We start from the raw sequence: 16,681 nt of genomic DNA, 5'->3' as shown, positions 1-16,681 counted from the left end.
GCTAGTACAGGCTCTGGGGTCCCGCCGCGATCCCCAGAGCTGTACTGGCGTCGCGGCGCCAGCGGGGAGGAGCGGCAGCGTGGACGTCCTAAAGGACAGTCTGATGCTGCCGCTCTAAAGTGTAAAAAAAAGTAGAAAAAAATAAAAAATTTCTCTTAAAATAAAGCTTAGGGGCTGCTCCTGCAGCCCCACTGCGACAGGGTGACCCGACTCCGGCCGGGCACCAACTAAAACTGAGGTGCCTGTGGCCGGGGCGGGGTATAGAGGAGGACGGACCCAAGTGCATCCTGGGAGCAGCAAAGCTTTAACTGCGTGGTGCCCGTGGATCCAGATCCAGCTATACCCCAAGGTCAACCCTGTGGACCCCCTATGGACCCTGAAGTAGAAAGAGAAGTATGAAGTGTGGGGAAGGATGGAGCAAGGACTTAACTTTACCCCCAGCTTTCAGTACCCACCCATCAAATGGGACAGGTGGTGACATGTGGTTAAAGCAAAGAGAGTAGTCTCTGCTTCAAACCTCAGCAGGTAAGTAGCTGTGTGGAAATATAACTAGAATGCTCTCTGTATTGTATGTCAGTCTGTATAATGCTTGCTGTATTGCAGGGTTGTATATAGGTCTGTATGATGATCTCTGTATTGTATGGCTCTATCTAGGATAAACTCTGTATTGTACAGCAGTCACTGGGATACCCTCTAGGAGACCCCTATATTTTCCCAGGGAGTGGAGTTGGACAAAGGCTGATTTACACTATAGAACACCCAGCAATGGAGATTTTCAGACGTTCATAACACCAGTGATGTTCAGACAATACACAAGTGAGGCCTATTCCTGAGAACAGATCTGAATTAATCTCCGTTCCTGTTCTTAGAACGCAAATGGAGCCTGGTGTGATCCAGTCTCAATGACAAATACTGCAACATTGTCCATTAAATCATCTTTCACCAATCATAAACAAGCAGCAGCATCATCATCATCATCCAGGCCCACCTCAAAACCTTCACACTACATCAGGGCCTGGCAATTTCTAACCAGTCTGTAGAAACTGTAGCCTGTAAGGTCTGTGCTGTGGCCCTTAATGCTCTGGAACACCTTAAGCCAGAGGCTCCCAAACACCGCCATTACAGTCCAGCTTTTATGGATATACCTGCTAAAGCCAAGATGGATAGATCATTGACTGAGGTGCTAATAAGTCACCTGTGCTCAAGCATGGATAGCTTTAAAACCTTGACTGTAATGGTGGAGCTTGGGCACCTCTGCCTTAAACCTCAAGCAATCCAGGTGCAGCAAGTCAGATACAGACGTGAGCTGGGACTTGTAGTCATCCAACAGCAGGAGAGCTATAAATGTGCCTGTCATACAAACTAGAGGTTGCTCAGATCAGCTTAATCGATTTTCACAGGCGCTTGCAAAGGGAGGGAAGGGGGAGCTTAAGGCTCAAACACTTAACAATAATGCTCATGTGGCATCTTAAGCGTTTCCCCCGCATTGCTGTGCTCAATGTCATTAACAATATCATTCAGTGTGTATGCTCAATATCGTTAATATTGTTCAGTGACGGCACCCTCCCTCACCCCCGTACTTGCAGAACCTGCCAATATAGTCAGGTTGCCCTGCAAGTACGGGCGATGGAAGACAATTAACGAGCCGCGGGAGCGATCATGTACTATTCAGATCTTTTTGCTGTTTTTTTTCCTAGTGTGTTGGAGGGAGCAATTTTTTTTCTTGCCTGTGCCATAAGAGGTAAATTGAAGTCATATTTTAGAAGGAAAACGTGGCCTGGGCGACGACCCTAACATACCGACAATGACAATATTAAAATGTAATGCAACTACAATATATTCGACCATGAACATCCAATTTTATAGAAAATATTTTTTATTAAATAGAAAAACGGATATTAATCCACACAATGGAGCAATACGCAGCCAGCTAGTGACTACCTTCACCGGCTTACTCTGCTGGGTAGTTGTGGATTAAAACTCACTTTTGGAGACCTGTGAGACTGTATATGTAGCTGGTACAGATTTCCTATAATGTTCAGGTTACCAGTTACTTGAATGGAGCCATGCTCAGGAACCTAGCATAAACCTGGCCCATACAGACAACCATAAACGATCACATTAGGCAATGACGCCCTGGTGTAACGTGCTATATGGCCACAATTCCAGACAGGGACCACTTCAGAAACAGATGGCACAATGATTGGACAGTGTGCACTGTCCTATACAGTAACTCGCAGATGTGCTTCATTTGCTCTTGTACATGTTGCAATAGAATATTAGAGCCAAAATCAGTCCATATATTACAAGAGCATTTGAGAGACACCGATGACTCCCACAGGGAGCTTTAGTAAAGTCCTCTTCATGTTTCCAGATCAATTCCATTTTCACCTATACATTTATACCATACACCCGGGTATAAAGAGAATATAACAGTACTGCCAATGAGCAAAGGAGAACTATATTTTATTCACTTTACAAAGGTGGCGATATTAACTTGCCATTAACAGATTTATAGACAAATATACTGTACATTATACTGGAGGTTATTTAAAGCACTGCAGCCTGCGCTCAAAGTTCAAATTCAGCCTTGAAATATGAAAAAAAAAATTATAGCAGAATTTCACCATTAAAAAAAACAAACAAAAAAATTTGTCCGGGGGAAAAATATATATATATAATTCACTTTTTCTTGAAGTGTTTTTTTTTTTTTTTTTTATACAGAGACCGGATCCAAACTCTACAGACTCAAATAGAAAGAGCGTAAAGTTGAAGTCTGTTCACAGACCGGATGTTAAAAATATAAAATAAAAAAATTAAGTTGTGTAAATATCAGCGTTAGACGACAAATTAAATTGTTCCGCAGTGGGATAGAATTGACTATATAGTCACTGACGTCTGACCCCCCTACATATACACTGGGAGGCAGCGTATCCGCACAGGATGGGGAAAATGCGGAGCGGGACTCACGGATTAACATTGATCAGCTCGCTTGTGTCAATCGGGTCAGAGCGGCCGCAGCGGACATGAAATGTTTGGAAAACTGTTCTTCATTTTCAGATGATTTGCGTTAATTTGCCGACTGCATAGTGGTAAGTACAAATCTCACGTCATACGTTTCTCCTGCTAATCAACTTTGTAAAAACCAGAGGGGGGGGGGGGGGGGAAGTAAAAAAAAAATAAAACTTAAATGACCACACAACGGCCGGTGGCAATATATTCCAGATTATAACAAACGTCCTTAGACGTTTCCGACTAGTTGTTGAGAAGACCTGGAGAACAGGGAGCGCGATCGGGGTTCTCACAAAAGGCAGGCACGGTTATTCACACATTCTGTTTGGTTGGACGATGGCCCCATCCGAATGAAGCCGCCATCTTTCAGACTGGCAAGGTTGGGCACCTTGGAGCCATCTTGCACTATACAGGAAAAAAGTTCTTATTCTTCTTCACTCTCATTCCCAAGATCCGCATCAGAATCCCCATTTACTTTATCTACATTCATGTCTCCCTCCGATTCCTCAGAGTCCTCCTCACTCTCTGCCTCCTCTTCACCTTCTTCCCAGTTCTCCTGAAAGATGGAAAGTTCAGTCGGTTATAAATCATGGAGAGGTTGCACCCTAGTATCTGCCGATACCACAGAGCAGAACAGCGCCGCCCGGTGGGCCAATTAGGCACAACATTTGAGTATTTTTAAACAGAGTCCCCACTAAATTCATTAAATTCTATTTTTATTTCTGTAAATATTCTGCATAATAGTTATCTCTCTAGGATACAGACACTGCATGGGGTAAACTCACACACAAGGTGCTGGGGATGTGGTCACCACCTGCAATATGTTGACAAGTGTAACGCTAACATTTTGCAAAACATTATGTTTAGGCCGGGATAGGGACAAATACCTGTGACTAAAGCTGCAAACACCAGAACATTTGCTGCAGCCTCCAGGTTAGGCTTTAGGGTATTTACCGCATTGCCGATTGTAGACACTTAGAGCAGTATTCAATTTGAGCGGACCCGCGATACTTTTCCGCCTCCCAAACTTTTGACCTACATCACGTGTTTTGTAGGCGGAATCCAAATTGAAAAGTAGGCGAAAACGGGACCTGGCGAAACTTAAACAAGTGGAAAGTACTGTCAGATTTGGGGAAATCAGCCTGACACCCCCCAAAAGATGCTCTGACATGGGGGTTCCCTATGGTACCCCCCCGATTTGGCTTGCTGAAGGTATTTGGTGTTTTTAAACGGGCTCAATAGCTGCTAAATAGCGTTTTTCTATACGTGGTGCAGAATAGTATTCAGGAGAATTTTTTGCAGAAAGTAGCTTATCCCAGCAAATTTGGGGTACATGAAAATGGGGGTCAGCATATTTTAAAGTTGCTAAAGTGAAGTTGAAAAAATTGTGAAAAATCCACCTGCCGCAAGCCTATGCAATGAAAAAAAACACTTGGGCCATACTTGGGGACCCCCCCTAGAGTGTAGTTAGCTAGTTTTTAACTTTGTCCCCCAACATTTTTTTTTCCACCCCCAAATACAAAGTGATTTTTAGGGGTAAGTGTTTTCTTTTTTTTTTTTTTTTAATTTGACGCAGTTTACCTTTGGGGGGCTGTCTGAAGGCTGCACGGGGGTTCCCGCAACGTTGTACCCCAAAACCCCAATTCTGCACTTTTTTCCGCCTCCCATTCATAGGCGAAACTTTTCCGCCTATTACATTGCATTGACTTTCCGCCCGGGCGGAATGTCTTTCAAATTGAATACGGCGATACTTTTCTGCCTGGCAAATTACGTCATCGGCGAAACTTTTTTGCCAATTCCAGCTTGTCGCCTCAAATTGAATACGATTCTTAGTATGTCGACATTTCATCAGTGTTGACATATGTTCATATCTATATGATGAACGGTGACAAATATAATAAACCCGTGGTTTTGTTGGAATGTAATGGATCATACACAAGGTCAGATCTGAACTAACAATTTAAAAAATCATTCATATCTGAAAGAAAATCTGACATGTGACTGCAACAATGATCGATGCGCGTTCCCGCTCGTCAGATAACGATATCTGACATCTGATGTGTTTGCAGTCAGATTTGGTTGATTTGATTAATTTTAATACTGTCTGAAATCGTTCATCTGACAGATCTGACCGTGTGTATGCACCATAATACACTGCATCTGTCGTTCGCAAAGGGACATCGATGGAAGTAAAACAGGACGGCTGACAGCCGGCTACAAATGGGCTAGGCGCTGCCTTATCAGAAACCACTGCGGCGCAGAAGTTGGTCCTTAAAGAAAGAATCCGCCCCCCTTCAAATGGAAAAATCTTGTTTCTGGAGCTCACTGGTGTAGCCTGTATCCTGGCCTGCCCAAATACTTCATTTCCCAAACAAGAAGGCGACACTTGTGCACAACAACCTACCACTTGTATGAGGAATAGTAAAAGATAACTCACATCAGAGTCTGTGTTCTGCTCCTCCTCCCCGGACTCCTCCTCGGAAGACTCTGTAAGACAAAGATGTACAATGGCTTTATTTCATTATCAGAAAGACCCATTCCCCATCCTAACAAACGATGGCGGAGAATAAATCTAGAAAGACACTTAGGGGGGGGTATTCAAATAGAACGTCCGATTTCGCCAACGACGGCGAAAAATTCCCATTTTTCGCCTAAAACTGGAGAAAACTTTTCTTCAGCCTAGGGCAGGCGAAAAAAATTACCAAAATCTCTATTTTTGGGTAAAAATGTGGGGATTTCTTACAGAACACTTTGGACAGCCCCCCTAATGATACTTTAGCGGAAAAAAAAAATCGTAAGTTGCGCACTTTGGCGAAAAACCACTGCTGAAATTTGTCAAATTTTATTTTTTCTACGAAAATGTTTACCATATTGGGGCTGGTATTTTAGAGGACCATAAGGATGCGCCAATTGTTTTAAACATCGTACTGGGCTGGCGCAGGCGTTTTTTTAATAACCACTAAAAACGCCTGCGCCAGCCCCGTGCAATGTTTAGAACACTTGACGCATCCTTATGGCGCTCCAAAATACCAGCCCCAATACGTTAAACTGATTTTTCACAGAAGATAAAAAAAAAATGTACAGAAATTTCAGCGGTCGTTTTTCGCCAAAGTGCGCAAGTTACAATTTTTTTTTCCATTAAAGTATTATTAGGGGGGTGTCGAAAGGGTTCTGAAAGAAATCCCCACATTTTTACCCAAAAATAGGAATTTAGCATTTTTTTTCGCCTTATCTGGAATGGAGAATACTTTTCTCCAATTGCGGTTTCGCCTGTTATTTGGCGAAAATATCGCCGTTTGGCAAAAGCGTCCGTTTTCGCCGCTAATTGAATACGGCCTTAAGTAGGCTCTCAGGCTAAACAAACATTACATTCCATTGGGTAGTCCATAGTGACGCACAGTACTGGCCGTCTGCATAACTAAGTGTAACGTCCCGCTGGTGTACTGATCTGGATGACTCTGCGTTTAGATTCAAGTTTCAAAACCTAAGCAATACCTGCAGCCCCACACTGTTATATAGACCCTGAGAATGCCCTGATCCATCATTGGTCCAGACACGAAAATATATTGTGGACTAAATAGATGCATCCTAAACTTTAAGGGTTTTGGTCAAGTTTTATCTGCTGGTGGCAAAGGGACACTGGAATAAAAATCTCAATAAAACGGGCTCCACATTTTTACCTTCTTCATAGACGAGTTTGGCCTCCTGATTGCCTTGTACCCTCTGTGCGATCTCAGATGCTGCCACCTAGTGGAGAACAAGAAATAGAGAAATGGAACTGCGGCTTTGTAGACACAGTGTGCCTATCCAATTACACTAGTCCCAGGTGAAAACTCATTTAGCCTCCAAGGTATGAAGGAAACAGATAGGCTAAGTCACCCGCACTATACTTGAAAAGTCAGACAGACCATAAGAAGCTGTACCCCACTTCCACTGTTCCCCAATACTCACTTGGGTGATGACCAGATAAAGCTTTCCGTTTAGGCGTGACATCTTCTGCAGGGTCTTTACTCGGCTCTCCATGAGCTGATAGAGAGACCCCAGCTGGGGAACCAAGTCTGGTAACTGCAAGAAAACAACCCGGGGTAAGGACGGACCCAGTTACACATAGGGGAGTGAGGCTCCCAGGGGAAAACGCAGCAATCTGCTCTTATTCAACAATAGAACATTACTTACAGTGGAGAGGTACGAGGCATGATTAACGAGGACCGCCTTTATCCAACGCACCATCAATATCGCACTGGAGAAGACACAATAAGGGATTAGAGGAGAATTTGTGCAAGTCACCAGTTAATTAGGTCACCTACATGTGCATAAATGCAGTGTTCTTCAAATCCCGTCCTACAGTGTCACTAACAGTGCATGTTTTCCACATCTCTTTGCAGTAACCTGGTGCAGTCATTACTGACTGAGATTTAAAGATTCACAGGTGGTACCAATTATATTGCTGGCGATTCTGTAAGGAGACCTGGAAACCATGCACTGTAAGGGTGGTCTGGGCACAACACTGACAAATTAAAATGAAATCATTCTAGACCAAGCGGCCTGTGAGCAGTTCCCTTTAATCCAGGGATGGGGAACCTCAGGCCCGGGGGCCGTATAAGGCCCTCGGAATCATTTGGTCTGGCCCTAGAACCTTTTTTCTGCTAGCCTCATCTGGCTAGCAGGGTGCCTAGAATGGCACCCTGCAGCCAGAATCTATGCAGCAGTGCCGCCTGGAGATTCCTTAGGATGCTTCAGACGGTCACACCACTGCCCTTACAGCTCCCCGGAGCATCCTCAGGATGCTCCAGGCATTGCTGTAATCACTGGCGATCGTGGTGACATCACACAGAGGGGGCGTGGCCTGCACTGTACCCGCGAATAATATTATCTGTATCAACATGACCCTCGGCAGAAAAAAAAAGTTTCCCCACCCCTGCTTTAATTTAATGGTTTATCTCAGCATGCAATAATTCAATTTTATGAAGATTCCGTGTGTGTCTAGATTCCACCACTGAACACCCGACTTCTGCGATGTTGGGCACCCAAATGTAATCCATCCGATGGCCCCATCTCGCAAGAGACTGCACTATGACAGAGGTTCCCAAACGCCACCATTACAGTCCAGGTTTTAGGGATATACATGCTTGAGCAGAGGTGACTAAATTGGCGTCTCAGGCAATTTGATTTAACTATATAGGCTCAAGCATGGATATCCTTAAAACCTGGACTGTAATGGCAGAGTTTGGGAACCTCTGCATCATGATCTTGCTTCTGAATGCCGACCTACAAAGCTCCAGCTAGGACTGAGACTCAACGCTATTCAAGTCATGGCCATAGCCGGCCCAGGTAGCACGATACCCAAAAGGCGTCCAATGTCCTGCTCAGACAGCCAAGAGAAGTGTCTTCACAAAGTGTCTGACACAAGCGAAACCAGACTGAAGTCATCACAGCAGGAACTGGGGGATCAACCAGGAGACGGCGGCACCAAAAACACACCTGCCGCTACTGGCGTTAGGGCTCTGAATGACTGGTGCTTCGGGGTTACACAGGAGGCGATGCAAATACACTTAAACCTGGATCCTTATTTCATAAGGGAGCGCACAAAGTAATGAAAAATGGGGTAAGGGGCGTGGGTAACTGACAAGCAAAATAAGGTAATGAAAGCACAAGTGGATTTAGTTATTGTCAATATAATCTCACCTGGAGGGATGTCCTTGTAACCTTTTCGTTAACTAGAAAAAAAAACAAAAACAAACCATGATCGGAAGAGAGTTACTGGATTATTTCATGTTCACATTCAAATACATAGCAAACATTCTAGAAGTAAAAGTTTTTCAGCTTTACTAAAGTAACCTGTAAGCAGCGCTACACTGCCCCTTTATGGTGAATGATGGTGCAGCCTTTAAAAAAAAGAAAATAGGCGAGTCGACATTTTCTTTATTATCAGGAACCTTTAAAACTACTTTTACAGCAGCCTCCACCCCCTCTGATCTGCTGGAAGTTTGTCCCATCATCTTTATTTCTGACAATACCTGGCCGCAATCCATCCTGGTACCTGCAGCCATACTGATCAGATCCCTAGCCCTGTCGTACATTAACGTATAATTAATCAGCTCACCTCATGCACCAGCGGTATGACCGAATACACCGGTATCCTCGCCACGGTCTTCTTGATTAAAGAGTCGTTTTTGGTCTGGAATACTTTCTGTGAAGACAGTAACGATCGGGCGTTAGAGGCAGTAAAGAGTTACACCACCCGGTACAGGACAAGGCGGTAAGAGGACGGCCCGTCTCCAACACCACACTTACGTTTAAGATACTCGCATCGTTACTTTCCAAACCCTGCACGAGGAGCACCGAGAAGTTGTCGGTCTGCGGCAGGGAACCTTTAGTCGGCACTTTCGGGAGGTCAATGTCCATAGCACCGAGTCTTTCCTCAATGCTGACCTGGAACAGCGAAGGTGGATTACTACAAAGCCCCATTGCACAAGCTAAACCCTTCTAAATATAAACAGCAGCATAACATGGGATCCAAGCAGGCAGGGTGCATATAATGCAGCAACCCCTCACACACATGGATGGAATGACATCAGAAGATTTTGCCCCATCTTCCTTCTTACACGTTTAATTAAGTGAACGGGAGGAACTGTAGCCTAGACTAGGGTGGCCAATCCCGGGTCGTGGGTTTGGAATAAAAACGACTCAATCCCAGGTTAGGTTGGTAAAAAAAAAGCAAAAAAACGAAAACCCTGTGCCCAGCCCTGCCGCCCTCTCGTCGTAGGCAGCAGGGCTCTTACTGCGGGCAGTAGAAGAGGGGGGCAGCCCAGCTGGCGGAGCGGCTAGCATCGGGCTTCACAGCGTTGACATCCGTCATCACGGCACGCTGCGCAGTGCGTTCAGCCGGGGCCAGGGGGAGCTGTACAGCATCTGAGCACTCTGAAGGTGCTGAACACTGCCCGTCATTTAAAAAAAAAAAAGCATTTATGGGCAATCTCGAAATCCCTTGATTGGAAGCTTCTCCCAGGAATCAATCCTGGCCAATTTTGGGCCAAAATCCCAGGATCGGCCATCCCGGCTGCAAAGTCTAATAGCTTAGGCCGCAAGGTGACTTAAAATAATGAGGTTTTAGTGGCAAACACTAGCTCGGATTCCCGCTCAGACAGCCAAGAGAAGTGTCTTCACAAAGTATCTGACACAAGCGAAACCAGACTGAAGTCATCACAGCAGGAGCTAAAGGTTACGACGATCAGGAACGACACATATCCCAGGATTATCCAAATGACAGCCGGCACGAGCTTCATCAGGAATTAAGGGGAAAAAAAAACGTAATTGTTCTCAGAAGCAGAGACAGGATAACTAACATGTAAGGAGTGTACGTAGGGAAGACAGGACGATCAACTCCCGGCACCAATGTATTCTGAAGTAACAAATAAAAATGAACTTACCTCTTGGCCTCCAGGTTTCCGCTTCCCGTCCTGCTTCCGTGATCTGGAAGAACCCGCTGCGACTGCGGCGCTGTGACCTGGGATTCCTGGGACTAGGACCTTGGCGTCTGCCTTCACGACTGGCGTTTTTACCTATTGGGAATAAAGAAGTCTCTCTGCATTACTGACTTTCGCCATAGTAATTGTAAATACTGTGGTGAGGGAGGTCAGAGGGGGGAGAGGCATGACACCACCGCACCGTGTACGAGTGTAAGCTCAGACAGCCAAGAGAGATCATCACTGGATTTCAGGAATATGCAAAACCGTTCTCTTGATATCATCACAGCCCTCTCTGCAATTCCCTGTTTGTAGGGGTCCCCTGTGCTGCACCTCCCCCACTGTAGTATCCATACTATAATATCTATACACAATTTACTAACCAAGCTCCAGATCAGCACAAGCTTAAATAGCAATTCTGGACCAGACAATGGGGATACTTATAGGATCTATTATCTTCTGCATAGGACACATCCAGGTCCTGCGGAAGTCACTCACCTTCGTTACCGCAACCTCTCTCCTGAGGGTCACTGTCTTCTGGATGTCTCGCACTAAACATATGTGAGGTTCTTCTGTCTTCAGCACCTGCACAATGAAAAACCAAAGACAGGCGGTTATCTAGAGGCCTCTGTCCCACCCCTAGAGATCAGCATATTGCTAAGTGCTGCCCAGTACAGCGATTGTTTCCCCCACATTCGGAGATATTAGGATGGCCAATAGGTGGCGCTCTGCTCAGATACAGTCAAGGAAAGGGGTCTTCATTTCTGAAGCTTTGGGGCATTAAACCACAACAAACAGTCATCAATGCAGAGCTGAGAAGGGACAAGTGTCGTATAACAGCCTTAAGGTGAGACCAGTAACAACGTAAAGAGAACCTGTAAGTGTATTTTATATCTCGGGAAGGGAGAAAGGTCCTTTATTATGGGAGATGCTCTAGTTATTCTAAAGGCTCCTCACTGTGTGGTCCTGCTTATATTCAAGTACCCACCATGGCCAATTCATTGGACCCATATGACAAACGCTCATTGTCGCCTGAATGCATGACAGCTGTTCATCAAAAAGATCAATGAACCCTACAAAAGTCTTTTTCTGTATACAGGGGGTTTAACAGTCCTGAAAATCAGATCAACATTTGTAGATACTTAGCCGGGCTTGTCTTCTAACACAGTATGGCAACAGCATGTAGAACAGTCCCAATATCATACACTGCTGTTCCCAATCTATACAAATCACAGAAACGGTCAGATGGCGATTACTAGCTCGCTACCAATATAAATCAAATTCTAGGAAAGCTCCCAGATCACGGTAATGTGACCACGGGAAAGTGTAAATTACTGTCGTCAGCTGGAAACGTGAGATATAGATTAGCACAAACAAAAAGGTCCTGATAACAGTTTGTAAAAAAGGGAGCAGTGTGTGTAAGAAATTGTAATACAGCTGTGCTACAACGAAATGCAAGTCATTAAATCGCCTTAGGCCATGCAACGTTAGTGTCAGTAAACACAAGTAGGTCCTATCATGTTGAGTCCTTCAAAGACTTCGCTCATGCAGAAAGCATATTCATTCTTCCCTTTGGTAATAATTCCATGCAACCAGCATTACAATACATCAGTGACAACGCAGTGCTGTTACAATCACTATTACCGCTGCATATTGGTGAATGCGATAAAAAGCAGTTTAGCCGATGGAACATGTGGAGGACATACCACTTTCTCGATGGCAGGGAATGTGGTGCTGCCATAGCAGAGTACAACAGTCTGTCGGTCCGGGCACAATCCGGCAGAGAGGATGGGAATAGGCTTTGGTGTGGAGCTTTCGTCATTGCCAGACGTTGCCATCTGTACGGTACAAGTGGGCGCAAGAGGCTTCTTATAGTTCCTAGAGAAACAGATGAATGTTACGTTGCACAGAATCACTACTTTGGGTTGAAATAAAATGCTTTGATATTTATATATCGTCACTATATTACACAGCACTGTATTGTACAGATAACAGTCATTTAAAGTGAACGCCTGCATCAGTGGAGCTTATGGTATAAAATATCCCAACATACATGGCTAGGGACCATTTAGTAAGAAGCTGCCATCTACCAGCGCTAACTAGGCTACACTGACAGGAACTATGCTCCTCCTACTCAGGCCCAGGACTAACTATGCTCCTCCTACTCAGGCCCAGGACTAACTATGCTCCTCCTACTCAGGCCCAGGACTGACTAGGCTACACGGACAGGAACTATGCTTCTACTCAGGCCCAGCGCTGACTAGGCTACACTGACAGGAACTATGCTTCTCCTACTCAGGCCCAGGACTGACTAGGCTACACTGACAGGAACTATGCTCCTCCTACTCAGGCCCAGGACTGACTAGGCTACACTGACAGGAACTATGCTCCTCCTACTCAGGCCCAACGCTGACTAGGCTACACTGACAGGAACTATGCTCCTCCTACTCAGGCCCAGGACTAACTATGCTCCTCCTACTCAGGCCCAGGACTAACTATGCTCCTCCTACTCAGGCCCAGGACTAACTAGGCTACACGGACAGGAACTATGCTCCTACTCAGGCCCAGCGCTGACTAGGCTACACTGACAGGAACTATGCTCCTCCTACTCAGGCCCAGGACTGACTAGGCTACACTGACAGGAACTATGCTCCTCCTACTCAGGCCCAGGACTGACTAGGCTACACTGACAGGAACTATGCTCCTCCTACTCAGGCCCAACGCTGACTAGGCTACACTGACAGGAACTATGCTCCTCCTACTCAGGCCCAGGACTAACTATGCTCCTCCTACTCAGGCCCAGGACTAACTATGACCCTCCTACTCAGGCCCAGGACTGACTAGGCTACACTGACAGGAACTATGCACCACCTCCTCAGCTACAGCTCTTCAATTGACGACTCCCTGTCAGTGCCTAGTGAGGGAGCTGATTGAAGTCACCCCTCATCTGAACCCATTCTCCAGCATTGGATGCTGCTTGCAAACCCAAGTGACTGGCAGAGACTGTTGCTCATGACTTTCAGTGTGGGCAGAGGAGGAGGACAGATTAATGTGTCGCCTCTGGATTAGAGCCTTTTGCAGAAAGGCCGTCGCCTTCATGGGGACGATGTCGAGACAGAAGGGGTGAATGGGGCCGGCAGTATGAGTTGCAATGTAAGGGGATTTTACGCAGCTTTATTTGTACGCTGCAATTTAGATTTGGGTTTGGACCCGCTCCTCAAATCTAAAGCTCTGCACATTTCACATCTGTCCCCCTTGCAGTGCAACATGGTTGTGCCAACGTGCATGTCATTCCTTTTTTATTTTGGCTTTGCTCCAAACCCAGAACCAGCCCACGTGTGCCCAGATAGCAGACAACAATATGCATCAGTTGCACGGAAAAATCAAATGAAGACAAAATAATAATTTGAATGCTGCCATAGGCACCACAATACAGATAAACACCCTGCTCCTATGGGCAGTTAGAAAAGCCTGGGGCTTCCCTGCTGTGGGGCTAGAGAGGGGTAGGAGCTCGGATTTAATACAGTTTTTTTTTTTTTTTTTTGTAGATGTGCACCTCTATTTATCACTGTTACAGTATCCTCCAATGTACGCATGAAATACTAATACTGCGCCTCATTTAAATCATTTTCTTAAGTAAAACACTTAAATGTTCCGCCAGTTACCTCCAAAACACGTAGACATGGAGTTCTGCAACGCCATGAAAAGACAGGTGGTGCAATGGACAGGCCAGTTACGGTACGGACTACCGGTGTAAGACTGTGAGCTCAGACAGCCAAGAGATGACATCACCGGAATTCAGGAATATGCGAAACCATTCTCTTGATATCATCACAGCCCACATCTCTGTACTCCAAGTATGATGCTATAATGATTTTACGTACAAGCACATTAACAAGAACCAGTATAACACAAAGCAGCTGCTTGGGAACACAGGGGTGAGGGACCGGTCATGCCAATTCACAGATCAGTGAGAGTTTACTCTATGGGTGGAACCAGCCTCGTTCCAGGGGCGGGCACTTCTAATACCGACTGATGGTGTAACTCAACTTACCCATTCAAAACATGTTCAAATAAGTGCAACTGCCCATCCCGACACACAACGGCCATTTTCAGGGGCTGTAACAGAGAGTAACAAGATCAGCATACACTGTACTACACACCAGTCTGGGGAAAGGATAAATATGCTATGTGCTGAGGCCTATATAGTTTTAGGAGACACCTGTATAAAACCCACACTCAGACAAAACATGCAACATAAGACGCTAAGGGCTGGGGGTGGGCTTTCCAAAACAATTCATTGGCATCGACATGGCATTCTGGCATCACAGTTTTCTCCTGACCTCACAGACGCAATGTCGGCGCTACCGCCGAGTGGCCGATTAGTGCACTGCCGGACATCGCCGCGGCACAGCCTGGAATTAACTCCCCCCTCACTGGGGTCCCAGCACTACTATAAATGAAAATAAGCCAAAATTATATTTAATGTAGGAGTCGGGGAAACTGTCCAAATATGTGTGAAAATAAGAGCACTGTGCCCACAACATATGCAGGGTACAGAAAGCTGGAGGGGTAAAGGGAGACTAGGGCAGCTACAGGGAGTGATCCACTGTCAATCCACACTATGCACATTCTAGAGGCCGTCACACTGACACATGGCCAAATATACACTACAAATATTAAAAAGGTTTAAATCACGTGTAAAAGAAACAGGTTTCGGAAAAAAAATAAACAAAACTCCCCAGCCCAGTGCAAGCATGGCAGTGGGATATATATATATATATATATATATATTTTTAATACTGGCATAACCTTGCCAATACATGCCATCTCAGTGGGGCAATACCAAGTAATCTAGCCATAAAAGGAACAGGCTGCATGGCCTGGAGCAGCTCGAGTAAGGCCGAAAGCAGAGGACACTAAAGCTGGCCACACACATGGCGATGTGCACACGATCAGCCGATGTGTACGATTTCCCTTTAAACTCTCCCCGGCAGCTCTGCACACAATCTGGTGTCCAATCTTCATACGATCTCTCCTGCAATCAGACTGTCACAGTGCATCGTGTCCTAGATTGTCAGATCTGCCCTACTGCACGGAAGATATGACGATGCGATGTGCAACCAGCGGGGACGCGCATCACATAGTGATCGTGAGTGGGGACTCACGATTCACTCAGGATTTGCCCATATTTTACTCAATCTGTCGTTCCAATGTGTCGGAATCGGCCAGATCGGGTAAAATATCGCAATGTGTGTGGCCAGCATTACTCAGTGGTATTTAGGGTGAGACAGCCATTAACCCTGTAGTTACCTCATCTTTACTGTCAGATGGTGCCAGGTCCACAGAGACGGGAGCGTCGGAGAGAGTAAAGGACAGGAGGGCGCTCTTCTCTCTCTTCTCAGACCGGACCTGCCTAAAAACACACACGCGCACATTTTATTCACAGGCACTACACGACCATGCAAGAGATTTTCATATGCAACTGTGACATGCGAACAGAGATCCATAATAAAGGACAGAGTCCTGGACACACAAGTGGGTCACTGGGAGAGCTCAGACACAGCCAAGGAAATGTCGTCTTCACAGAACTCAGTGAGTTGAAACCACATCTTTTGGTATCATCACAGCAGTCACCATGTATAAGCCCACTGTGTCCTTCTAACTGAACAGGGGTGCAAGATATCTTCCCAAGAGGAATCAAGAACCCTGTACTGAAGTGTTTCATATATATGAGGCTTTTAAAGTAAAACATATGGTTGCAGATGTTAAGTTTGTGTCACAGCCCCCCCCCCCCCCCCCCCCCACCCCGAACGCGCAAATGGCAATAGTTAAGCAGGTCAGTAATTCTGGTTGGGGTATCACTGGACAAGCCTCATTCTGTCCAGTTATACTCTAGGGACAGCTGTGGCGTGGGTGGAACACACCAGGTTATTACTTTGGGATCAGCAGTAAAGCTATCTAGCAGAACCCCTTGGCAACAATTACTATGGAGGAAGAAAATATCCCTTCGGTAAGTCCCCAGCCAGCACTTACCACACACTGATAAACCGTTCGTTTACCGCGGCAGACAAGAAATATAAGCCTGTCGGGTCATCTGATGTCGGAGAATCCCCTGATGGCCGACCTGTGATGAACACGAGGGACGTGACAGCTGACGAATGGCCTGTGAATTGCTAAAATGACAAAATACCATATTAGAC

The 16,681-nt window shown here is 45.6% G+C and overlaps 1 protein-coding gene and 5 non-coding genes across 6 annotated transcripts in view; all 6 read right to left on the bottom strand.

The window, feature by feature from the left end:
- Positions 1–2,445: 2,445 nt before the first annotated feature.
- Positions 2,446–16,681, bottom strand: part of WDR43 (WD repeat domain 43) — a 30,522-nt gene continuing 16,286 nt past the window's right edge. The window contains exons 5-18 of the mRNA XM_088467950.1: positions 16,515–16,654; positions 15,792–15,894; positions 14,533–14,597; positions 12,185–12,356; positions 10,977–11,063; positions 10,443–10,574; positions 9,307–9,444; positions 9,116–9,202; positions 8,698–8,729; positions 7,189–7,252; positions 6,964–7,077; positions 6,693–6,759; positions 5,450–5,499; positions 2,446–3,568 (exon numbers count right to left, since the gene is read on the bottom strand). Coding sequence (XP_088324076.1) covers positions 3,437–3,568; positions 5,450–5,499; positions 6,693–6,759; positions 6,964–7,077; positions 7,189–7,252; positions 8,698–8,729; positions 9,116–9,202; positions 9,307–9,444; positions 10,443–10,574; positions 10,977–11,063; positions 12,185–12,356; positions 14,533–14,597; positions 15,792–15,894; positions 16,515–16,654 — 1,383 coding nt within the window. The 3' untranslated portion in view covers positions 2,446–3,436. The remainder of the gene's footprint in view (positions 3,569–5,449; positions 5,500–6,692; positions 6,760–6,963; positions 7,078–7,188; positions 7,253–8,697; positions 8,730–9,115; positions 9,203–9,306; positions 9,445–10,442; positions 10,575–10,976; positions 11,064–12,184; positions 12,357–14,532; positions 14,598–15,791; positions 15,895–16,514; positions 16,655–16,681) is intronic.
- LOC148532325 (small nucleolar RNA SNORD53/SNORD92) lies at positions 8,375–8,450 on the bottom strand. Its single transcript, XR_015877742.1, has one exon. It is a non-coding gene; the product is annotated as a small nucleolar RNA SNORD53/SNORD92 (small nucleolar RNA).
- LOC148532324 (small nucleolar RNA SNORD53/SNORD92) lies at positions 10,149–10,224 on the bottom strand. The gene has a single exon (XR_015877743.1). It is a non-coding gene; the product is annotated as a small nucleolar RNA SNORD53/SNORD92 (small nucleolar RNA).
- Positions 10,694–10,770, bottom strand: LOC148532323 (small nucleolar RNA SNORD53/SNORD92). Its single transcript, XR_015877739.1, has one exon. It is a non-coding gene; the product is annotated as a small nucleolar RNA SNORD53/SNORD92 (small nucleolar RNA).
- Positions 14,242–14,318, bottom strand: LOC148532322 (small nucleolar RNA SNORD53/SNORD92). Its single transcript, XR_015877738.1, has one exon. It is a non-coding gene; the product is annotated as a small nucleolar RNA SNORD53/SNORD92 (small nucleolar RNA).
- Positions 16,031–16,111, bottom strand: LOC148532321 (small nucleolar RNA SNORD53/SNORD92). The gene has a single exon (XR_015877740.1). It is a non-coding gene; the product is annotated as a small nucleolar RNA SNORD53/SNORD92 (small nucleolar RNA).

This window comes from Taudactylus pleione, unplaced genomic scaffold, assembly GCF_031769625.1.
Source record: "Taudactylus pleione unplaced genomic scaffold, aTauple2 ptg000079l, whole genome shotgun sequence".
In the NCBI taxonomy this organism is placed as follows: Eukaryota; Metazoa; Chordata; class Amphibia; order Anura; family Myobatrachidae; genus Taudactylus; species Taudactylus pleione.
The sequence above is the reverse complement of the archived record's forward strand: the minus strand, read 5'-3'. Positions and strand labels throughout refer to the sequence as shown.